The 25,958-nt window shown below is 37.0% G+C and overlaps 1 protein-coding gene across 1 annotated transcript in view; it reads right to left on the reverse strand.

Moving 5' to 3' along the window:
• The window catches only part of CALD1 (caldesmon 1), a 287,339-nt gene that overhangs the window by 31,928 nt on the left and 229,453 nt on the right, over window positions 1–25,958 (reverse strand). The window contains 4 exon segments of the mRNA XM_053718725.1: window positions 3,667–3,807; window positions 11,759–12,014; window positions 16,161–16,315; window positions 20,292–20,363. Of these exon segments, the coding sequence (XP_053574700.1) occupies window positions 3,667–3,807; window positions 11,759–12,014; window positions 16,161–16,315; window positions 20,292–20,363 (624 nt within the window).

Here is a 25,958-nt window from a genome sequence, read left to right on the forward strand (position 1 = left end):
AGCATGGGATAACATCAGAAGCACCTATGGGTGAGTGCATTAAACGCATGTTGGAATGGAGAATGTGCTTGCAGACTTTCTTTTGCAAGTATATCCAACAGGATGTATTTGCCATTTAAAAAGTTCTGTGGTGGACAGGGGACACTACCTCAATATTTGGTTTCTAAAATTCTTTAATGACTGAACATGACAGTAACTGCTGATGGATTTATTTTACACACATTTAGATTGGTTGAGCCCCTTGACTTCTTCCTTTCCATGTACCTTCTATCATGCTCTAATTCTTATGGAGATATGAAATGTTATGGAGCAGGATTTCCAGAATATACCACAACTTTTATTTTTCAATTAGTTGAGTTCAGACTTTGTTGCATGATGACTTGTTACATGAGATCAGTTTACTATCTTGTATTCCTCTTTCTTTCATATGACTGTTACTTCTTCTTGGTCCTACCTAACAACTGAGCGCACTAAGCCTCATGGTAGCCCAAAGAGATGTCCAACTGCTATGTACAACCATAAGTGTTTAGAACAGAGAATGCTATAACTGCATTTCTGATTGATCTGGACACTTCAGAGGTGGAAATTTCCTCAGTTTTTTTAACTTTTTTTTGTGAGGGGGGCCCTGGGTACGGGCGCTTCAGGTTTTTGTGCCTACAGGCACCTGAGATGTAAATCCGGCCCTGCTGAGACCTTATATATTTGAGTCTTTTTCTGTGCAAATATTTTTTTAAAATAATTTTTATTAGTTTTATTATGAGTGTAACTGTACTTTGTAATATATTCTTTGGTGTGTTTTGTGACACTTTTTTGTTTTGCAAAATAGTTAACCAGAGTTCTGAGGTTACGCTATCCCGTCGCCTGTTAACTATTCAATTATGCTCAAGTGATTGTGTTTACTTTCAACTTGTATAACGTGCACAAACAGCCACGATGAATCCAATATGCTTCCGCGTAACTGTTAGCGCGCCACTTGTAATCTGGCCCATAATAGTCTTAAATTACTTTTCTTAATTGAATTCACTAAATTTAACCCACAAACTACATATAATATGTTTAATACTATTAACATAACATTTAGTTTTTATTAGCTTTCTTTAAGCTTTATTTAGGAAAACATGCTCATTTATGAACTCTGTAACTACATAACAAATATAGAAAATCAAGCAAAACATTTAAAAATAAAATATTAAATGGTTTACATTAACATTTAAAATATTTTATCATTTTGCAAAATGATTTTAGTCCAAAATCGATAGTGGGATAGTATCTGCATAGTAATTTACCCAGTAAACACTAGGTGGTACCAAAATTCTATAAGTGTAGAATTTTTAATTTTTTTTTGTAATGCAGCCGTTTCTCCTTGCCTCAAAATCTAAATGGCCTGCAATAATAATCTTGAAAAGAATTACGTGGTCAGCACTATATAGGGTTAGATTGCGAGTGGCGTTCTAATTGTAGCTCAAGTGCAATCAAATTTAACGTGTGTCGGGTTAGCGTGACTTGAGAGCTCGTGTACAGGGTAGCGGAAGAAAAAAGTTGCATAACACAACATAAATACATCTAAAAGCATAGTTACACTCATATAAACCCTGTCTGGTAAAAATGAGTTAAAAAAAAGTTATAAAGGCTCAAAGATTGATGATATAGGGCGTTTAAAAAGAAAAGTGGCTGCAAAGGGTATTAACATATACAAGCATACGTGCACATGTCTAAATATATATATATATATATATATATATATATATATATATGGGTTGCAGCAGACGTCTTTAACTTTTTACTATCTTTAACATTGAGTGGACTAGAGACTTTTTCCCTCTGGGCTAGTAGCTTTTAACCCCTGACTAGTAAACCATAGTGATATTTTTACCGGATTTTTTTAGGATTTTAATCTCAGACTTTTTACTCCACCATAATATATATATATATGTGTGTGTGTGCGCGAGCGCATTGGAGCCCTTTGCAGTCAAATTCCTGAAAACAGAGATAATCTTTTGTATTCAAAATTTAATAATGGTCTTAAATATGTATTTACTGTAAATATTTCACATTCCAATTTTAGGGAAACATTTTCTAAGTATTTTTAAAGAAGAATATAAAGCAGCACATTTAGCTGGTTTTTCTAACAACCTGAGTACACTTTTTATTCTGTTTTGATCAAATAAATATATACCACTCCCAGTACTCATCATAAGTATCATGCTTATATTATTATCATAAATCAAAGAACACAATTATGTTTAAAATAGTTATTATTGACAAAATCATCATTTTAAATGGAGTCAATAAAAAGTTCAATTCAGGTTTGCCTTCCTTCTTATATATTTTGTGTTAATTCAAACTTCTTTTTTTTTTTTGCTGAACAGATGAAGCAAAAACCTTGGGCCAAAAAGTGAAACTTCTTCCAAGTCAAGCTTCTGACTTTTATTAATTACATTAAAAAAAGACCCTGGAAACTATTAAATGAATATGAAGCCCAAAGGTCTTTCTTTATGATTCAGATAGAGCATACAATTTAAAAACAAATCCAATTCAATTCAAATTTGCTTCTTTCCCATGGTATTTTTTGTAGAATAGATACCTAGATAGGTGTATGGAGCACATAAAGAGATATTAAACTCTGTTTTTGTCTTCTTCCGTTATTCAGATAGAGCATGCAATTGTAAGCAACTTTCTAATTTACTTCTACTATCAATTTTTCTTTGATCTCTTGGTATCTTTATTTGAAAAAGCAATAATGTAAGCTTAAAAGCCGGCCCATTTTTGGTTCAGCACTCTGGTTAGTGCTTGCTGATTGGAGGATACATTGACTACACCAATCAGCAAGCACTACCCAGGTGCTGAACCAAAAATTGGCTGACTCCTAAGCTTAAATTCCAGCAACTTTCTAATTTACTCCTATTATTAATTTTTCTTTGTTCTCTTGTTTTCTTTATTTGAAAAAGAAGGCATCTAAGCTATTTTTCTGGGTTCAGAACCATGGAAAGCACTTGTTTATTGGTGGGTGAATTTATCCACCAATCAGCAAGAACAACCCAGTTTGTTCACCAAAAATGGTCCGGCATCAAAACTTACATTCTTGCATTTCAAAAAAAGATACCAAGAGAATGAAGACAATTTGATAATAGGAGTAAATTAGAAAGTTACTCAAAATTGCATGCTCTATTTGAATCACAAAGGAAAAAGTTTGGGTTCAGTGTCCCTTTAAGTAGATGTTCAATTCAAATTTAAAATTCACAACATTTCAACAATATAGTTCTATTTGCAAAAACATGTTTCTAGTAAGTTATTCCTGCACTAGTGGTAACAGACAACCTGTGTGGAACATACAGTAGTAGGTTGTACACATATCTTGACTGCATTTGCTCAGACCGTCAAGTTACAGCTTGCAACCTACAGTCCTATAAACCTATAAGTTATATGTACAACAACATTTACCACTAAAACAAAGTGACGCTTTTACTAGAAGCCTTTATACAGATAGACAAATGCTAAAAAAATAAATCTTTGTAATCAAATTTGAAATGCACTGCTGTGGAATTCAAATTTGACTGGATTGTTCATTTTAAACTGCATCAATACTGTTTAAATATAGCATAAGATACATCAACCCAAACAACAGAGTTAAACATTTGTGAAAATTAAAGCTCCCTTGGCAAATACCTTGAAAGATGAACCCTTTGGTGTAAGGCACTTAAAAGGCTTCTTTTCCTCTGCTGAAGCATCTTCTGGAATTTTCTGTCGTTTCTCTGCAGCCTCGGCTCGCCTCTTTTCTCTTTCTTCTTTCAGCCGTTTCTTTTCTTCCTAAAAAAAAAAAAAAAAAAAATCCCCTTTCAGAAAACTGATTATATTAAACAATTTAGAAAAGTATAGCATATCCATTAACATCCAGTGTAGTGGTAGTGTGTGTGTGTGTGTGTGTGTGTTTGTGTGTGTGTGTGTGGGGGGGGGTATCTGCTTCTCCCCCTTGATTAATTTCCTCACCTAGAGTACAAATTGCAGAAAAAAGACAATTGAATGCCCATTTTTGTTTTTTTAATTCCCCCAAATGTATATCCGTTTTAGAGAAGGACACACAGTATTCTGGGAGTTACATAGCATTCTGCAATTTGTAGTTCACTATTTCCATCTCAGTATTGTGCCACTACAGTTTTTGACTCTAATTCCCAGCATGCATTGTGCAGTGGTGGGGAGTGAGCTTCTTGGAAGGCAGAAAGTCCACTCCCACCACTTTTTTTTTTAACAGCAGCAAAGAATAAGGTAGTCCTCTTACTCACATGCTGGAATGGTAAAAGTTTTGCCAATAACACAAATAGAGGAACGCTTGGTTTGCATATTTAAGGTAATGTGCAGTTAGCAGTTTTAGGCTTTACATGTATAGGTTAACAGTTCTTCTTTACAACTGTATAATAAAATAGAGCAAATAAACAGATCACTAAATAATAAATAAAACTATATGCCCCTTCTATTTTAATTTCTAAGTTAGAAATCTGGATAAAGACATTCATGTTATTACACCCCCCAAAAAAATGTGTAAAAATCTATTAATGTTTAGCATATAGTGACTCCAAAATGTAAAAAAGGACTAGTAGCATTTTGGAATAATTTTCAACTCCTAATATATATATATATGTGTGGGTGTGCGTGCGTGTCCCATTTTAACCTGGGACATGTACCTAGAGTCTAAGTGATCTATGATTCCAAGAGCATAGTTTGTCATTCTGACAAGGCCAAGTGACCCAGGGTAAGGTTAGACATTCATGGATAGGGATTGAATGGTCCCAAAAACTGGGACATCATGAGTGCAAGAAAAGTCAAAACGCTTCTTAATGCAGCATTATTGGGCCAATTTATTAAGTGTCGGATGGACATGATCCGCTGTAGTGGATCATGTCCGCCCAACATCGCTGAATGCCGACAGCATACGCTGTCACCATTTAACATTGCACAAATCAGCCCAATCGTATTTGATCAGGTTGATTGCTGTACACCACCTCAGAGGCTCGCGCGGAAACAGCTCCATTAGGTGTCTGTAGCAACTAAACCATTAAAGACATTTTCAATATAAAAGAAAAGTTGTTTCCCGTGGCATAAATTAATTTAATTTGAATCTTTTGCTTTTTTTCCCCATTTGTTTTGTGAGACTGACAAGGGTTGCTGCTGCACAAAAAGCACTGTTTAAATAAACTAGACTAACATAACTCTTATAGCAAACTAAAAATCAGTTCCCCAGTCTGATAGATGTTAACTTCTGAAAAACGTATACCAAACATTTATACAGAAGTATTGGAATGCCAGAATCTGGAAGACATTATCACTGTGGCATGGTTCCTATTGTTTCTACATAGAGTCAAAAGGTGACTGAAGTATTTCTGGCTCCTTTCATTGCTTGAAAAAAATTACTTTCATATATAATACAACTTCTCCTAAAGATTTAACTCTTAATATACCAAAAGAACATGGCAACTAGTGATGTCGCAAATAGTTCGCCGGCAAATAGTCGTTCGCCGCGGCGGGCGAACATATGCGATGTTCGATCCGCCCCCTATTCGTCATCATTGAGTAAACTTTCACCCTGTATCTCACAGTCTGCAGACACATTCCAGCCAATCAGCAGCAGACCCTCCCTCCCAGACCCTCCCAGCTCCTGGACAGCAGCCATTTTAGATTCATTCGGAAGCTGCATTGTTAGTGAGAGGAGGGACAGCGTAGCTGCTGATGATTTAATAGGGAAAGGCTAGTGTATTCAGTGTCCACTACAGTCCTGAAGGACTCATCTGATCTCTGCTGTAAGGACATCACCCCAAAAAGCCCTTTTTAGGGCTAGAACATCATTATATATTTATTTTTTTCCTGTGTAAACTAATTGCAGTTGCCTGCCTGCCAAGCCACTTGCCCAGTGCCACCACTCATATCTGGTGTAACAGTAGTGTAAATTAAAAAAAACAAAAAACTTTTTTGACTGTGAAACATCAGTCTGCTAGTGTAATCTAATTGCAGTTGCCTGCCTGTCAGCGTGTGTGCCAGGCCCACTTGCCCAGTGCCACCACTCATATCTGGTGTAACAGTAGTGTACATTTAAAAAAAAAAACTTTTTTGACTGTGAAACATCAGTCTGCTAGTGTAATCTAATTGCAGTTGCCTGCCTGCCAGCGTGTGTGCCAGGCCCACTTGCCCAGTGCCACCACTCATATCTGCTGTAACAGTAGTGTAAATTTAAAAAAAAAACTTTTTTGACTGTGAAACACCAGTCTGCTTGTGTAATCTAATTGCAGTTGCCTGCCTGCCAGCGTGTGTGACAGGCCCACTTGCCCAGTGCCACCACTCATATCTGCTGTAACAGTAGTGTAAATTTAAAAAAAAAAACTTTTTTGACTGTGAAACATCAGTCTGCTTGTGTAATCTAATTGTAGTTGCCTGCCTGCCAGCGTGTGTGCCAGGCTCACAGCGTATACTGTGCCCACTTGCCCAGTGCCACCACTCATATCTGGTGTAACAGTAGTGTAAATTTAAAAACAAAAAACTTTTTGGACTGTGAAACATCAGTCTGCTTGTGTAATCTAATTGCAGTTGCCTGCCTGCCTGCCAGCGTGTGTGCCAGGCCCACTTGCCCAGTGCCACCACTCATATCTGCTGTAACAGTAGTGTAAATTTAAAAAAAAAAAACTTTTTTGACTGTGAAACATCAGTCTGCTTGTGTAATCTAATTGCAGTTGCCTGCCTGCCAGCGTGTGTGCCAGGCCCACTTGCCCAGTGCCACCACTCATATCTGCTGTAACAGTAGTGTAAATTTTAAAAAAAAAAAATTTTGACTGTGAAACATCAGTCTGCTTGTGTAATCTAATTGCAGTTGCCTGCCTGCCAGCGTGTGTGCCAGGCTCACAGCGTATACTGTGCCCACTTGCCCAGTGCCACCACTCATATCTGGTGTAACAGTAGTGTAAATTTAAAAACAAAAAACTTTTTGGACTGTGAAACATCAGTCTGCTTTTTTGTGTCAGGCTCACAGCTTATACTGGGCCCACTTACCCAGTGCCACCACTCATATCTTGTTTAATAGTAGTGTAAGTGTACATTTAAAGAAGTAAAAACTTTTTGGACTGTGAAACATCAGTCTGCTTTTTTGTGTCAGGCTCACAGCGTATACTGTGCCCACTTGCCCAGTGCCACCACTCATATCTTGTTTAATAGTAGTGTAAGTGTACATTTAAAAAAAAAAAAAAAAATTTTGGACTGTGAAATATCAGTCTGCTTTTTTGTGTCAGGCTCACAGCTTATACTGGGCCCACTTGCCCAGTGCCACCACTCATATCTTGTTTAATAGTAGTGTAAGTGTACATTTAAAAACAAAAAAAACTTTTTGGACTGTGAAACATCAGTCTGCTTTTTTGTTTCAGGCTCACAGCTTATACTAGGCCCACTTGCCCAGTGCCACCACTCATATCTTGTTTAATAGTAGTGTAAGTGTACCCGTGGTGTTGTACGTGGCTGGGGGGAAGAAGATACCTTCAGTGAGATCACTGAGGACGAGGAACGGGACATGAGTAGTTCGGCATCCAACCTTGTGCAAATGGGGTCTTTCATGTCGTGCCTGTTGAGTGACCCTCGTATAAAAAAGCTGAAGGTGAACGACCTGTACTGGGTGTCCACGCTACTAGACCCCCGGTATAAGCATAAAGTGCCTGAAATGTTACCGAATTACCGCAAGTCGGAAAGGATGCAGCAGTTCCAAAATAAATTAAAAAGTATGCTTTACACAGCGTATAAGGGTGATGTCACAGCACAACGGGAATCTAACAGGGGAAGAGGTGAAAGTAATCCTACAACTCCCACGACCACACCGGCAAGGACAGGACGCTTTACAGACGTGTTGTTGATGGAGGACATGCAGAGCTTTTTAACTCCTATGCATCGCCACAGCCCTTCGGGGTCCACCCTCAGAGAATGACTCGACCAACAGGTAGCAGACTACCTCGCCTTAACTGCAGATCTCGACACTCTGAGGAGCGATGAACCCCTTGACTACTGGGTGTGCAGGCTTGACCTGTGGCCTGAGCTATCCCAATTTGCGATAGAACTTCTGGCCTGCCCCGCTTCAAGTGTCCTGTCAGAAAGGACCTTCAGTGCAGCAGGAGGTATTGTCACTGAGAAGAGAAGTCGCCTAGGTCAAAAAAGTCTAGATTACTTCACCTTTATTAAGATGAATGAGGGATGGATCCCGAAGGGACTGACATTGGGTGATACATTTGAGTAAAAAAGGCCTGATGAGTTGAGCTGCCTTGGGCTAAAAATGGTCCACACGGTGCTGTATTTTATCTTCGAATGCCGGATGACTTGCGTGACTTATCCGCCACCAACTAGGGTTCAAGCCGCAATGTTTTAGGGCACTTTCTGCCTGGGAAACAAACATCAATTTTTCTGGCCGCTGCTACAGCAGCGGCTGCAACAATACCTAATTTTTCAGGCATGTGTACATGCCTAATTTTTCTGACCTCTGGTGCAGCACTGTGGCTTCAAAAACCAAACCAATAAAAAAGGCACATAACAGGGATTAAACTGATAGGAATAGTACTACTTAACACACCACTCCTATCTGGTGGCACATTAGATTGCACGCACAGTGCCCCAAATTTGAAGTAGGAGGACCGACCAAGCATCTTTTTCCATCTTCCGGTTCCTAAAATCCATGCCATATACACGCCCCCAGATAGGGGACGGAACAGGGATTAAACTGATAGGAATAGTACTACTTAACACACCTTATAATAACGCAGAGAGAGGCAACGCAGAGAGAGGAGTCTGAAGAAGAGGAGTCAGAGGAGGAAGGTGGCTTTGAGGAGGTGGAAGACCAAACACAGCAGACGTCCCAGGGAGCTTGTTGTCACCTTTCGGGGACCCTTGGTGTTGTACGTGGCTGGGTGGAGTAAGAGACCTTCAATGACATCAGTGAGGACAAGGAACGGGACATGGCTAGCTTGGTATCTAACCTTGTGCAAATGGGGAGTTTGCGGTTGTGCAAATGGACTGTTTGCAGTTGTTTGCGGTGCATTAAACGGGGAGTTTGGTCTGTCACTGTGAAGCGGGCGTAACCCTTACACTACCTGATCGATACAAAATCATACCTGATGTTTTAAAGCACGTTATTCCAAACAATTTAGGAATGTTAGGTGATTTATGCCCTTTATGGATTAAAACCAGACTCTGCATCAACTATGTAATTTTCTCTGTGGGAGTTTTGCCATGGATCCCCCTCCGGCATGCCACAGTCCAGGTGTTAGTACCCTTGAAACAACTTTTCCATCACTATTGTGGCCAGAAAGAGTCCCTGTGGGTTTTAAAATGTGCCTGCCTATTGAAGTCAATGGCGGTTTGCCCAGTTCGCCCATTCGTGAACTTTTGCGGGCGTTCGCCGTTCACGAACGGAAAATTTTAAGTTTGTGACATCACTAATGGCAACTACTCAGTAAGGTCTATCTATCTATATATCATATATTTTTGGAAGATATAGCTTGATAACTTTTAGTGATTCCAGTATAACATTTTCATGTCATGGGCAACACATGACATTGCTATGGATCACTTTACTATTAATTTCTATATTGGTCAATAGCTATGTACAACTTATGCTGGCCATCATTGATTCATTGTATGTAATTAAGAATGACTGAAAACAATTGGTACTGTAGATAAAGTTCCAACTTTTTAAAATATGGCATTGAAACAATTATTGTGATCCTGATCATAAACTGAAACTGCAGCTTCTATGTAGAAAATTCCACTGACTTTGAACAAACTTTATGTGTGACTGTAAGGTAAACACAAATTAATCAGTAACCTCTAACATCAAACATGCATGTGATTAAAGCTATACTTGTCCAAAGCATAATTATTTATTAACAAAAATAGCTTCACTTTCTTTGATTTTGGAGAAAATGCTCAAGAAGGCAGAGTAGAAGTAATAAATACATTTGTTTCCCTTTATGGCAAAAGCCTGGTTATGTAAAATATCAAAGTTTAACTCTCATATAATTAATATTTGTGTTATTTCAAATTTAAACAAAGGACACCAAGAGAAAGATGAAAATTTGATAATCCATTTTTTTTTTAATTGTACACTTCCATATTCCTTAATCCTTTACGAATGAAAAGATTAGGACATTTTTTCCCAAGAAGCATTTTGTTATTTATTTATTTAAGCAATATATTTTTATAATTACATAAAAATCCTATATTCTATGTTTAATAATAAGTTACTCTGCCAAGCTATTCCCTTTTTTCTTTTTTTTCCCTTTGTTATATATCATATTTAAATGTTATCATTGTGTGAAACAAGCTTATGTATTATTTATATTACTTTTTCTGTTCTTTTTCTTATTTAAATGTCTAATTATATCATTCTCAGAGCCTCCTGAGTATTCTGATACCATATCTGACTATCCTCGTTACATTTACCACCTCGTCTCATGTAAACAGAATATTGTGCAGCTCTCATTGGCTAAGAGAGAAAATGCCTGTCCCTACCAGCAGTCTCAAATAAATTAGTTTCTGTTGGAATGAACTCAAATCATAAAAACGTTTGATATACAGTTTATATATTATTTTAAAAAGCAGACCATGGAGAGTTTAAAAATAGTTGTCCGTGTGTGCTCCAACGTTCCTTCAGAAAATGCCATTTTAATTAGTGAGGGAACTAAATATAAAACTCCTAAACGGTTCTGTTAAAGAGAAACAAACCCCACATGTGTTTCTTTCATGATTCTAATAGAGCATGCGATTTTAAACAACTTTTAAATTCACTTCTATTACTTCAACATGGGCTTCATTCTATTTGTATCCTTTAGCAAAGGAGCAACAATGCACCTTTGGGAGCTATCCAAACACATTGGGTAAGCCAATGACAAAAGGCATCTATTCTCACTCTCTATCACTCTCTCTCACTTATATGCTTTTCAACAAAGGATTCCAAGGAGGCAAATTATATTATAGATGTAAATTGTAAAGTAGTTTAAAATTGCACGTTCTATCTGAATCATGAAAGGAAAATGTTTGGGTTTCATGTCCCTTTGATGAAGTCATAAATAGGTACATATATTAACTGACTGTATGTAGTGAATATGTATTGCTTTGAGAAATTATGAGGCCTAGATAATAAGTGAGGGCTAACAATGGGATCTGACTATTCACTGGGCCATCAGATTCCCTTTTGAAATGTGACACTATGGTATTTTAATTCTGATCATCTTCTGAGAGAGCAAATGTAGACTGCACTGAACTCCGAACTATACGTTTTTTGAGGGAGAATAACAAAATATTCTGAAAACCTACCTATTCCCTTTGTGTAAAAAGTAAGTGGTCTATAATGCAGAACACTTTTTTATTCAGGGATAATTTGTTAATGCTCATGCCAGGGATAGGTAAACAAGTAAATATAAGGACCCCAAATTAAGTGCCTAAATTCATTTTAAAACTTTTATAGTGTTAAAAATCACTGTGGGAGTGAGAGGATTAGCAGTGAGGGTGTGAAGGAAATTTATGGGTAAAATAAACATGTTAGATTTTATGGAAGTAAAAATGGCAAAAAAAATTCTTTGGTTTATGGCAATTCTTTTGGCCACAGGAAAATATAAGAGTTACACGTTGCCCCTTGTACATCCCTGGCTAGAAAACAAATATATAAATGATATGTCCTTTAAACAATCATGAAAGTTTAATTTTGATTAGACTGTCCCTTTAATGTAGTTTAATATTAGCATACCTCTTCTTTGGCTTTTCTTTCTGCTTCTTCTTGCTTCTTTTTCTGTTCCTCTTCTTCCAATAGTTTCTTACGTTCCTCGCGCTTTCTTTTCCGTTCCTCAAGCTCAACAGCAGATTCCTGTTGTTTTTGTTTCATCTTATCAAACTCTCCACTTTCTGTTTCACCACGACGGCGTCGCAAATCGTCCAGTTTCTTTCCTGCTTCAACCTTGGACCCGGAGTCCGTTTCATCAGTCGATGGCTGTGCTTTTGCACCACTAAGGCGATATAAAACAGACTGTTTGCATCCATCCATATAACCTGTGCAAGCTGGCTACACGTAAACACTATGGCTGCCAATAAAGCTGACCATGGCCTGTGTTTGGGGAGTCATTTTTTTTTAGCTATTCGTTTTCAGCAAATAATGAAACTATAGTTCACTTCCTTAACAAATAACATTTTACTTTATTAGCTTTTCAGATGTTTCAATGTTTGCAAGTTCGTGTTCAGCCATTTTCCTTTCTGCATCCAACACAACATGATGACTCAAACATTTTTTTACTTCTTTATCACCTACACTAAATCTAATTTTTTTCTTTCATGATTCAGAAAGCCACCAATCAGCAAGCACTAACCAGGTGCTGAACCAAAAATGGGGCGTCTCCTATGCTTACATTCCTGATTTTTCAAATAAAGATAGCAGGAGAACAAAGAAAAATTTATAATAGGAGTAAATCAGAAAGTGGCTTAACATTGCATGCTCTATCTGAATCATGAAAGAAAACAATAGGTTTTGTGTCCCTTTAAGCATTTTATGGCACAAGCAGGTACCTACAAAGTTATATTTACATAAGGAAACACTGCTAAATGACATTAATAGAACAAATTTGAAAACAGACCATGGTAAATAATGTATTATAAATGTATCAGCATTTATTATGTTAAAAACTGTGTTTAAGGACATTGTTAGTAGCCTCAGAACTTGGTCAAAACCAAGGCTTTACTGACAGGAAAACAATTTAGTATTATACCCTTTAATCCTTAAAAATAAATAATGATAATGTTTAGGTAATTTAGTAATCAGGGAATAGTAAATGTATATACATATTAGGAACCAATAAGAATATTAAGGATCTAGATATGTGTTTATTATGAACCAGATGAAAGGGCCTTTTTCTAAAATATATGTAAAGCAATATAATCTGGAGGCAGTTGAAATTCTAGGACATATAAGTCTCAGTCATTTTAATTACTTTATTTTATGAAATATACCTTAAAACTGAGTGGATCCTTCCGACTTCTAAAATATATCCCTGCAAAATGCTATACAGTGATGGCTTGATCAATACAGGTCAGTATTTGTCCCTAACTGAGCACATCAGATGAGATAGGGTAAACATAGCCAGGGGTTTTCAAGGAATATGTCCCTGAACTACTATGAAACAGCAAAATATTCCAAACTTTGCTAACAAAATCCTGTCTGAAATTATTATACATTTGATTTGTAAGAAGACATTTTGCTAGGCAACACTTAATTGTGGATATAAACTATGCATATATAAAATTTCTTAAAAATTCCTGTAAAAGGGATACGAAACCAAAATAGATGAAAATATAGACAATCTGGAGAAAGTATTTATTTAACTTAAAGGAATATGAAACCCAAATTATTTCACAATTCAGATAGAAGCGCATGCAATTTTAAGCAACTTTCTAATTTACTCCTATTATTATTTTTTCTTCATTCTCTTGGTCCATTTTTGGTTCAGCATCTGACACCAATCAGCAAGTGCTACCCATGTGCTGAACTAAAAACGGGCTGGCTCCTAAGCTTAGATTCCTGCCTTAAAAATAAAATAAAAAAAAAAAAGATACCAAGAGAATGTAGAAAAATTGATAATATGAGTAAATTAGAAAGTTGATTTGTTTGAGTTTCTGCTGATGAACGCACAAGAGCAAATGACAACTATAAGCCAGACCTGTAGCAAACAGTTATATTCAGTTACAGAGAAAAAAATAATTTCTATATCTCTGTGTTTTTCCTGTTTCCTGCTCTACAAAAGGTTTTATTTACTTTATTTCTTCTGTGAATGACATCAAAGCTAAACAGAAGATTAATATGCTCCAAGGCTGCCAAATGTATGTTACCATTAGTAGAAGTAATGCAGGCGAATTATCTTGCCTACAATCCAGGAGGTTAACCTTGGAAAAGACAGATTAATAACAATATTATTGGAAGTGTGTCTTAAATCATCAGCATCACCTTGACTAAAGGGATATAAAAGTGAAGAGAGAAGCATTTTTCCAATACACTCGTATCAGCAATAAGAATGCGCAAATTCTTAGAAAATGCAATGCTTACTCGTATGTACAAAGTTCTGGCAATAACGCTAATATCCCTTTAACTAAAAAGTAGACTTGTAGTAAAAGGGACAGTATACTTAATTTTTTAAATTGTTTATAAAGATAGATAACACCTTTACTACTCGTTACCCAGCTTTGCATAAACAACATTGTTATATTAATATACTTTACAACCTCTACGATTGTCTGTTTCTAAGCTCCTGCAGGCCGACCCTTATCTTAGTGCAAAACAGCCAGACAGTGCTAGTTCATGTGTGTCTTATAGATAACATTATGCTCACTTCTGTGGAGAATGAATCAGGACTAATTGGCTAACATGCAAGATTGCAAAAAGCTAATAAAAAACAAAACACTGAGATAAGGGTGCAGTCTGCAGGGGCTTAGATACAGGTAATCATAGAGTTAAAAAGTATATTAATATAACAGTGCTGGTTATGCAAAACTGGGGAATTGTAATAAAGGGATTATATATATTTTTTAAGCATTAACAATTTGCAAGTAGACTTCACTATATAGCATTTTGTTTTTACTATGCTTATTTTAAAGTGAAAGTCAATCTTGACTACTGAAACAAATAAAGGGGACTTTCATTCATGAAGCATAAGATACTTTATGTAGAAAGCTCATTTATTTGTTTCAATCGATCGCCGTTCTTAGCTGCAACGGTAGCCCACGGCTAAAAAATTTTTTTGTTAAGCGTGACGTTTTCACCTCTTAGCCAATAGAAGTGAGGTAAATCCAGCTTGGCGCCCATGGGAGCCAAATTTACTGCAAGGCTATTGGCTAAGAGGTTAAAACGTCACCTCTTAGCAAAATAAATTTTGAGCCGTGGGCTGCTGTAGAAGCTAAGAACGGTGATCAATTGAAACAAATAAAGGAGCTTTCTACATGAATGAAAGTGCCCTTTATTTGTTTCAATAGTCAATCCTAGCATTTGTAAAACGCTAGGATTGACTTTGACTTTAAGTTTAACTTCCCTTTAAGATAGGCTGACCATATTGCCGCTTTAAAAAGGGACACATATAAAAAATACATGTCAGGGCTGTTTTCAGGGCTGTTTAAAGAAATGTTTTGTATAAGAACCCTGACATATGCATTTTTCATATGTGTTCCTTCTTAAAGCGGCAATATGGTCAGCGTACTTTAAGAGTAAAAACATTTGAAACAATGTTAGCCCACTCAACCCATACAATACTAATATTCCTGTTTATATATCACTATTTAGAAAGCTAGCACAAAATAGCTATTCACTGCATATAAACTGAGCCTGTCTGAAATGTAAGTACTTAATATTTAAACTTGATGGATTAAATGCAGGATGTTTCTGGCATGGGAACATGAACCCATCAGATTCTGCAAACAAATAAGTTCTGTTTTTTTCCCAAGACTTCTTTTTTTAACATCAGTCAAAAATGACAAATTCACTCAAATCCCCTGTTCAATTAAAATTGTTCAGCTGCTTCTCTACATAAGAAAACACTAGGAAGACAATAAAAAACATAAGGCGTGTTTGATTTATAATCCAATGTCAAAAATAATACACTGTATATAACAATAGCCTACTTTAATGGTAGAGATTTATATCAGTTTAAATGTGAAGCATATGGACTTCAGCTGCCTTATTCGAATTGCATGAGTAAAAGGGAAAAATGGGTAGAAAAAAAAGTTATTGTGGCTGTTGTTAAGGTTTGGGGGAAAAACAGTAATTCAGGGACCCTCAGATACCTGTGTCATAACAGTACATTAGTAGGAGCAAGAATGCTGGCGGCAAGCAGTTCAAACAATGCTCTATTTAGGTTTTATAATTATATACATGTGCCTGGGTATTTTCCAAAGTCGTATAACTATCACATTCCAAACAGCCAGAAGTTCTACATGAAAAAGGAAGCACTTACAGGGATGGGGGAGATTTGTTAAGATTCAATCAATGTTTTAGCACTCCATAGGCACCTTTATCTGATATAATACATACAACAGTAGGTAGTGTCATTTATAGTGACATTAGAAACAAAATGGCCACCCCATACAGGGCTATATTACAATGATTTTAAATGTCTCACCTGAACTTATCCAGATGTTTAAGCTTTGGGGGTGCAGCTTCATGTAAACTGTCTCCGTTTTGTGATTTGGTCTCTGTAAAACCCTTTTTACGTTCCCAGAGGGGCTTCACTTCTTCTTTTGTACCTTTGTCCTTCAATGTTTTTTCTTCTTTCACCTATTACCAAAAGGTAAACAGGAGCAGGGCAGAGAGTAAGGTCCTTGTACTTTAAAAAGTTGAACCCTCAATGTTCCACTGAACATTTCAGCACCAAGATAAACTACAGCTAAATAAAACACTTAGATTTTAGAGATTGTATTGTGAAAATTGGTTTCCCCTTGATGTGTTTCCAATGACTATACTACCTGCAGACAGAGTATAAATTGTATGGGGAATTGCTCCTTTTGGTAAATTTTTTGTATACAAAATATCTGTATTTGCTAATTGGTGCCACCCTAATAACGGGTAGATTACGAGTGGAGCAGCAATGTCCACTCCCGCTTGTACGCTAACACCGCTCCACTTCTGTTCTTTGTGCAAGTGGGGTAGCACTTATATTACAGGTAGAAAGTATATGGTTTTTTCTTGAGTGCAAACCCAAGTTGCGCAAAGAGCATAACTTAGAATATCGCAATCGCATTTACATACTATCCCATTGACTTGAATGGAGAAAAAAGTGGGGGAAAAACTAACATCCATACTCATGCACTTACCAAAATTACCTTTAGACCCCTACTCTAATAAGCCCTAAACCGCCACATAGAGACCACAAAGTCCCCACTACACTATTAACCCCTAAACCACGGCGCTACCCCCACTGCAAAGTAACCTACACTATTAACCCCTAAACCGCCACCCCCCCACACACCGCAAAGTAACCTTCTACACTATTACCTATAAACTGCCACACCCCGCACCGCAAAGTAAGCTTCTACACTATTGACCCCTAACCGTCACACCCCCCCACAGCAAAATAAGCTTCTACACTATTAACCCCTAAACGGCCACCCCCACTGCAAAGTAACCCACTAACATCTAAACCCTGCTCCACTCGTAATCTGGACCTAAATGGGCTGATCTTGCAAGGTGTGAAGAAAACATTGTTTCTCTCTATATGCATAAACCTCTCCTTTTCTTATCACCATGACCAATACTTAGGGCCTAATGATCAAAGACTCGCCAGCATGAAGTGAAAACTTGCTAAATATTTTGGGGCTTTTTTAATGCAAGTTTCTTCGCAACCAGCATGCTGCATAGTGATAAACAGCTCTCAAGCTAAAATGTGCTTTTCTAAATATCTTTACGATGCCTTGTGGTACTGACAAGACTTCAACAATCTTTCCAGAGTAGAGGTTTTAAATGATCAGGACCTTAGAGATTATTTGAAAGTGAATATTTTAGTACCTCTCTCTCATACCACTTATTGTTCATGTGATTTCTTCTGCACCTTCTTGTTTATATAGCTGCTCTATAACCAGTACTGCTGTACTGTTATTTTCAGTATAGGTGGAGGTTTCAAAATGCAAAATCAGCTATTTAAAATGACAAAAATAAAGGCAAAGGTGCCTCCCATAAAAAATTAATACATTCCAGCAGGTAAAATAGATAATTGGGAACATAAAAAGGCGAGGGATAAAATAACATGATACCGTCCATTTAAATAATCTTGACAATGACTGTTCTATTTATAGAACTCTATAAAATTATATCTATCTATCTATCTATCTATCTATCTATCTGTCTGTCTGTCTGTCTATTTTGCAAAACCTTGTGTTTTGTAGCATTTACAGGTTTTACAATTTGCTTTTTACCCTCTCTTATGGAATATGGGACAACCACAAAAACAAGAGGTGCTTCAATACAATGAATTATATGACTTATACATGTTTGGTACAGAAACACATTAGTTATACTTGAAAAGAAAAGACATTTAGTAGAGTCTCCTAATACTAACAGAATCTTACATTTAATACCTTTTTGGGTTCTTATCAGGGTGCAGATTTAATTCCAGTTTACTTATTGCACATACATTAACCCATAAGATTTTCAATAGGAATATAATTTATATTTCTGTGTCTAGTGACTCATTTCCTTTTTACTATGCTAATTTAATAGTAACACCACCATGTTTAATACTTACCATATAATAATACACCATTTGCACCATTTCCTGTGTTTCTAATAAAATGTAATGCAGAAAACTTGGTTGAAGTGGGGTAAAGTACTTGTTTTAAAACTACAATCAGTATTTAATATGAACACAGATTTAGATTTAAAGGAGTATTGTTGTTAATTTATATTAAAATGACTCTGTAGGACCAATTAAGTACGGAAGTTTTTTTAGGATGCTATATGTGTTAGAGAATTTAGCAGAAGGAAATAAAGAGTTGGAAAACAAGATCAAGGATTTTCAGAGCAGTGCACAACAATCAGCAAAATTATCATAGCTATTTCAGATCTGTAATACATTTTAATAGAAGAACATTGCAATATAAAATGTTTATTATTAAAGTTTATGATAAATGTACAGAGCTTTGGAAATTGTGACCAAGACAAGATAGGTTGATGTAAACACTTTCCTTCATCTAAACAGAATAATGCAGAAACTCAATCAAATTTACTACAAACAAAATACTTCAAGGGTCTAGAAACATGGACACTTCTAATTCTGACACTTCAATTGTAGAATGAATGTTGCCCCTTAGCATTCTTTCTGCAATTCATATGTTTCTTAAGAACATTTGTAAACATGTGAATACTGCTTCTAAACATTGATTCCCATAGACATACTTTTTCATCTATGAAAAATCCATACAAATGCTGTGTTACATTAATATTATTTTAATGTTTAATTCAGTAAAATAAATGTGTGTGTATGTGTATATATATATTATATATATATATATATATATATATATATATATATATATATATATATATATATATATATATATATATATATATATACACACACACACACACACAGTATATATATTTATATTATTATTTTTGCACAATGGATGCTAAATGTTTGACAAAGATTTTGCCTTTCTTTACAACATATAAACATATAAATACAGTCAAGATTTGTTATTTTTAACCAATGTGCAAAAAAAAATATTCCTACCTACAAAAAAAGAAACTTTATATACAATTGAATTTCGTAAAAAATATTGAATGTATGGAATATGTTTGTTATATTGTGTTGAGAATAATTCATCACCAGAAATGATCTAGAGTGAAGAATTACAATAAATTAACTTGCCTTTACAATACAGTATATCCAATAACCTGCACTCTTGCCATACATTGAATATATGTACATTTCAAGATATGTGGAGTGAGGCTGGATTATTTGCCAGACATCTGAAACAATGTAGGTTCCACTTTTTTTTTCATGTGAATGTGAGAATAATGGTAATAATGTATAAAGAAATACACTAGCTGGCACTTGATGTGCTGATCAAAATGTTAACGGCTCAGCAGAAATAAAGCCAAAAAAACATATTGCTGTAGTTTAGAGGGACATCAAACTACTGTATTGAGCTACAATGACATGCTTCCTACTCACAATGCAATTGTTTTTCTTCCTATGTTTACAGCAGTCTTCTTTTAATGCCTTACAGGCACCAGTTGGTGAAGCTTCACAGCTGCATATTGGGCACCGCCATCTTGGAGCATCCAGTAACAGTAGTGGTTCTGTGCATTCGCAGGTCAGTGGCGTGTCTGACTTTTTCACAACTGTTTTGAGTGCTTCAGCTTACAGCACACAATACAGAGAAGGAGCTTTATATTTCTGAATTTTCTTTTTAAAGTTGCAAGTGACAAAATGGCGGTGCCCAGCGCAAAGCTGTAGTGAGTTAAAAGAGGACAGGGTTTTGAAAATGACAGGTAAATAGTAATAATCAGGCTTTTGCGGTTTCCCTTTAAATCTGCACTGAACACTCTTTGTGGTACTAAGTCTAAAAAACACAACTGACAACAATCACCAGATATTATTTGCTCAAGTGTCCTGAATAAGAAAAGCAGTGATCATAGACTATTAAGCCCTATAATATGTAAATAGTATGTAACAGTCTCTCAATGTAAAAAGGAACAAATACAAGAACAAACCTACTAACATTATTTGCTTTTTTAATGTGAAATAATTTACCTCCTCTTTTTTGAATCCTGGTCGTAGTTTCTCATTCTTTTTAGCATCCAATTTATTTTCCTTGTCTTCTCCCTTTCCATATTTAAAATTAAAATGTAACTCTAGAAAACCATATATTGGGCTACATACAACATGAATATCAAGCTGTAGCCCATTTTGGCTACGTGCACTGGTGCCCAAAATGTTTGTGTGCCTGTTCAAAACAGTGCAATTCTGCTCATTGCCATTGCAGATTCTCTGTTTTCTAAAGGGTCACTACTATGCTAATAATTTCCCACCAGCATTGAAGTTTGTGTTGAAAATCAACACACTTGATGCCTTCAAAGAATATTTTTTTTTTAAATATTTATTTTTAAAAAGTGAAATACATTTTAAAGTAAAAAAATCATGCAAATAGCATTTAAATGGAATTACTCACTAAAGAAATACAACATTAAAATTAAATTAAAAATAAGATAAAGATATCATTTAGTTAAAAATAAATTGCTGGAGGATATCAAAGATATTTTCATTTATAAACATTCATTGCATTGTGAATTATTATAAAGAACATTTCAGCATAGGAATGACCCTATAGAGGTTTATATTTACACTGTGCTCACAAACAGTGCTGACAAATTTGTTTAAAATGGAGTTTACTTGCCCTTATACAAATAATTAAATTTGCACACTAGCGCATGCATGGACAAGCAAACTGAGCAATGCTCATTACACCGCAGTATGCTGCACCAAACGATGCACTGTTACAATTTAAGAGTATTATCGCTAATTACTAATCTGGATAACTATGTGCTTTATACAGCGGCATTATTTACCTTACACTGCATTTTCAAAGGAGACTTAAATTGATAGTAAAGTTTGGTTTAAGTAAATGTACAGTGTAAAAGTATGGCTAAATAAAAGCAGAATACATACTGTGTACGTTTCATCTATATAAGAGACACAAAGTTCCAATGCACTGTATATCTGTTTTGATCATGTTATTCTTCGTTATTTTATTTTAATTTACTTTGTTGCAAACCCTTTTCATCCCTATGTGACCTCACTGTGTGAGATTTTATGTTATTCTAATGTATACTTTAATTGAAAATTTCAATACAAATTAATAAAAAAATAAAAAAGTATGGCTAAATAACATATTTTTGATTGAAAAAGCTATTTTTATTATTTTATTTTTTAACCTTTAACCCAATACGATTCAACTTTTTAACCAGGGGGAGGCGTGGCAATGCAAGTGTACTGCATATATTAATAAAATAGATGCTATTCTGTTCAAAGGCTTTGACTGCAAACTGCACTTGAGCTTAATAATAGCAACACAAGAACAGATATCAATAGCGCAAAAGCTACACTTGCTATCGGTTAAACTTCCAGCCTGTCAAAACAAACAAACGAAACTTAAATTATGCTTATCTGATCATTTTCTTTTCTTCAGATGGAAAGAGTCCACAGCTGCATTCATTACTTTTGGGAAATAAGTACCTGGTCACCAGGAGGAGGCAAAGACACCCCAGCCAAAGGCTTAAATACTCTTCCCACTTCCCTCATCCCCCAGTCATTCTGCCGAGAAACAAGGAACAGTGGAAGAAATACCAGGGTGAAAAGGTACCAGAAGAATAAAAAATAAGAGACACCCCACAGAAAAAATACGGGTGGGGAGCTGTGGACTCTTTCCATCTGAAGAAAAGAAAATTATCAGGTAAGCATAATTTAAGTTTTTCTTCATAAATGGAAAGAGTCCACAGCTGCATTCATTACTTTTGGGAAAACAATACCCAAACTATAGAGGACACTGAATGCAAAAACGGAAGGGTACAATAGGCGGCCCATTCTGAGGGCACCAGGCCTGAAAAAAACACAACCCAACCAAACCCTGCTTCGTCGGAGCCGGGCAAAAGAACTAGAAGGAAAAAGGCTCCAAGGACACTGACCCGCAGATAGTCCAAAAGCCTAACTAGAGACCGCAAGCAGACTCACTGAGCCAACACTCCTCCAGGAGAACCGTCGCCCAGCAGTCGGTCCCCTTACTAGTACAGTACCAAAATCCCCAAAAGGGAGAGGACAATGGTAAGCCAAAGGGATACCCAAAAGGTACAGAAAAATCCATAACGGAAAAAAACACTTCAAAGGAAGGCTGAGTCCACAGAGACCCGAATGGATCCTGAGAACAAGGGAAGACGATGCCCAAACCACAAGGAGCAACCGGGTCTCATCAAGGAGAAGTAACATCTCCCAAACATCTTGCAACAGCACCAAAAAGACAGCTGAAGACAAAGTCCTCAAAACGTCAGAACTCAGAGACTGAGCAAACAGAAAATTACAAGTAGCAAACTCAGAAAATAAACATCTGAGTCCGTAGGAAGACACTGAGAAAACACTATTCGTAAGGAAGAAGCGGCCTAACAAAATAGCAGATTGCCCAACCTCCAAGACAGAGATTGCCCAACCTCCAAGACAGAGGACACTCTCCAGGAAATCCTGGCCAACAAGCATACTCACAGATCTCAAAGGGGTAGAGGCACAGAGCCTCTAAAAAATAAGGTCCACTGTCACCCCCAAGACCTGAGGATGAACACCAGATCTCAGATCCTACACCAAGCTGGACCAGCCCAAGCAACGGCAGATATGAAAGCAAGGGAACCGAAAGGAACCCCAAAACCGGCCCCCAAAAGGGCAGAAGAATGGACACAGCCACTTCAACCTAAAGACAATCGAGCAGGCATTAGACCCAAGGAGATCTAGCAAAGCCACCCGACTAAGTTTCAATCCGGAGCCAGCAGCTCCCCAGATGGAAAGGAACAACTCAAAGAGCAGACCAATCCCTGAACCAGATAAAACATCTGTTCCAACCTCCCAAACACAGGAGAGGCCCCTAAAATAGGAACCACACCTCCGTAAGGAGGACAACGACCCCCTGAAGAGGAGAGTGTTGATAAACACCTGCCCATAAGACAGGAAGTCGTAGAAAGAACCGAGAGCACACAAGGCCACGTCGCTGACTAACACGGAAGAACCCCTTAAAACACCATCGTGCTAGCACACATAACAGATGCAAAAGTGACAGCTGAGCAAACCTTCCATTTGCTAGGCAGGAAAGTCCACCATCAGGTCACGTTAGTTGGCTGTCCCAAGGGAACCATATCATCAGCACAAGACAAGCCCCAAGGAGCCCCGGCTCACAGTAAATCTGGCCAAGTTGTAAAACAGAACAGCCAGAACAAGGGCTAAGCCCAAGTACCCCAGAAACTGGAACCCCCAGGCCAGTCCTAGGATCATAAGGTCCGGTAACATCCCACAGCAGGATCCACAAAGAGAAAATGCCTTGACAACCGGAAGATAAGGACTAGAAGCCTGGGCCCCACAAATGTTTACATTAATCAATCTTCCAGGTACATAAATCCCTCGTCTGATATAAAAAAACAGACCTCCCAGGGAAAAATCCAGAATAACCCGGATAACAAGAGCAAGAAACCCTTGCCTAACCGGATAAAACAAAATAACAGGAAACCCTGTTCTTCCAACAAAACTGGGAAGGATCTTGATAACAAAACATAAAGGAGATTACTCAAACCCCCCATGTCTAACGAGGTGAGCCATTCGAAGGAGGAGACTGATGAGTCCCATAACCAAGAAGGATAGGGTCCCCAAACAGCTCAAAAATGTGTCTGAGTAGAACACGAAGGCGAGCCAGCCTGTAACGAAAGACACAACACTAAGGAACAGTTATACCCACAGGGAACTGCACATACCCTCCTGTGGCCGAGAGACCTGGGGCAATCGGGCACAAACACCATCGCAAATAAACATCTGGGCTTTGTAGATGCACAAGCGCCAAAAGTATGTAAAAGCAAAACCGTGACACAACCTCCGGGAGAACAATCAGTCAATGGGGCCAATTCGCATTCGTCACAGGATGAAGAATCTGAATCAGAAAGTTGAACAATCTCAACAGTCAACCAGCATCCTCCATAACTGGATAAACGATACAAAAAAATGGACTAAATATAAAACAATTTAAACGGCACCTGACACCCACAATGGCTGGGGCACTCACCACCACCTATAAACCAGACACCAGCGGACTAGAATTCTCCGTCGCCACACAGTCAGGAATGTGGAAATGGGAAACAAGAACATAAACACGCCCGGTCACAAGGTGAACCGTACAGTCCAAAAAAAGCGCGCCTGACTGTAAGGCCGCATCACTTTGAAAGGCCACTATGTTCCAAACGCCACAAGCCCGAGTTAACACTACACATAAGCAGATTGAGTCACATAACAAACATGATTAAAAAAAACCCTGTTCAATAATCCCCCTCAGGAGATATTATCCCTTGATTCCAAGATACTAAAGGAGTCCCACTGAGACCCTGCATTTTTCATGTGAGTTCGCAGGAACAAATGAGTTACAGTACAATCATGAAGAAGTAAAATGAAACGATCTTACCGGAATCTACGCCGTGGAACAGGAACACGGCCCTTCAAGTGTGACGGATAGTAGCCTCGCCTCCGCCATGGACTTGAGAGAAGAAAGCAGGCAGCAAAGCGAAGTTTGACAATGCTGATTGCTTGTGGAGTTGTTAAAATGAGTCGGGATGGTTTCGCAGAAAGACTCTTCCTGCATCTCGGGACTCTAACTTTCATCCAAGCCCTCACTGAGAGACTGACAAGATTACTTAAAACTCCCGTCCCATGTCGAAGAGTACTACCCTCCATAAGAGATGAAAACAAACTTCTGACACTTCTCTGCCAACCTCCTGGGACGAAAAGCAACAAATGACTGGGGGATGAGGGAAGTGGGAGGAGTATTTAAGCCTTTGGCTGGAGTGTCTTTGCCTCCTCCTGGTGGCCAGGTTCTTATTTCCCAAAAGTAATGAATGCAGCTGTTGACTCTTTCCATTTATGAAGAAAAAGCACCTTGTTGGATGAAGGAGATAAGTTTACAGGGGCTTACTATAAAGTACAAAAATAATGCATGGTTTTACAAAGTACATTTAATTAACCTAAAATGTATTATCACTTGAACAGAATGGATAAAAAGAGACATTATAGGCCAGATTATAAGTGGTGCGCTATTTAGCAATTTTCGCTTTTTAAACTCGTATTACAAGTTGAAAGTAAAAAGTTTGTGCGTGAGCGAAACCTGACGCACGCTAAATAAATAGTGTGTGTGGTGGATGGGATAGCGCTATTTAAAGCTGAAAAGAGATTTAACGAATATCTGTTCTATTGATTTGACTATTGAATTTATCGTATTAAAACATATATAAACCAATAAGTCTATCCATTAAACATAACTTAAAATATGAAGTGATGCATTGGAATAAATTGAGTATGACTTTAATATAGATGTATTTAGAAAGAAATAAATAATCACAGTTAACAATACAATTGATAATATGATGCCGGCATCTATTAGTTAAAAATACAATAATTCCAACTTAATTAAAAATGTTATAAAACTTGATAATGGCTATAAGTTCAAGATTTTATAAGATTAGAACTAGAACGTTATAACATAAAAGCAACAAATTAGTATCATTAAATGTAGATACCTTTTATGAAATGTACAGTTTCTGAATGGTGCAATTTCAGAATGGATCGGGACTCTCAGATGTTATACAAAGTGATTGAGAGAAGTTCCTTGTAGATATTCTCATATAAACT

The sequence above is a fragment of the Bombina bombina genome, chromosome 6, assembly GCF_027579735.1.
Source record: "Bombina bombina isolate aBomBom1 chromosome 6, aBomBom1.pri, whole genome shotgun sequence".
NCBI lineage: Eukaryota > Metazoa > Chordata > Amphibia > Anura > Bombinatoridae > Bombina > Bombina bombina.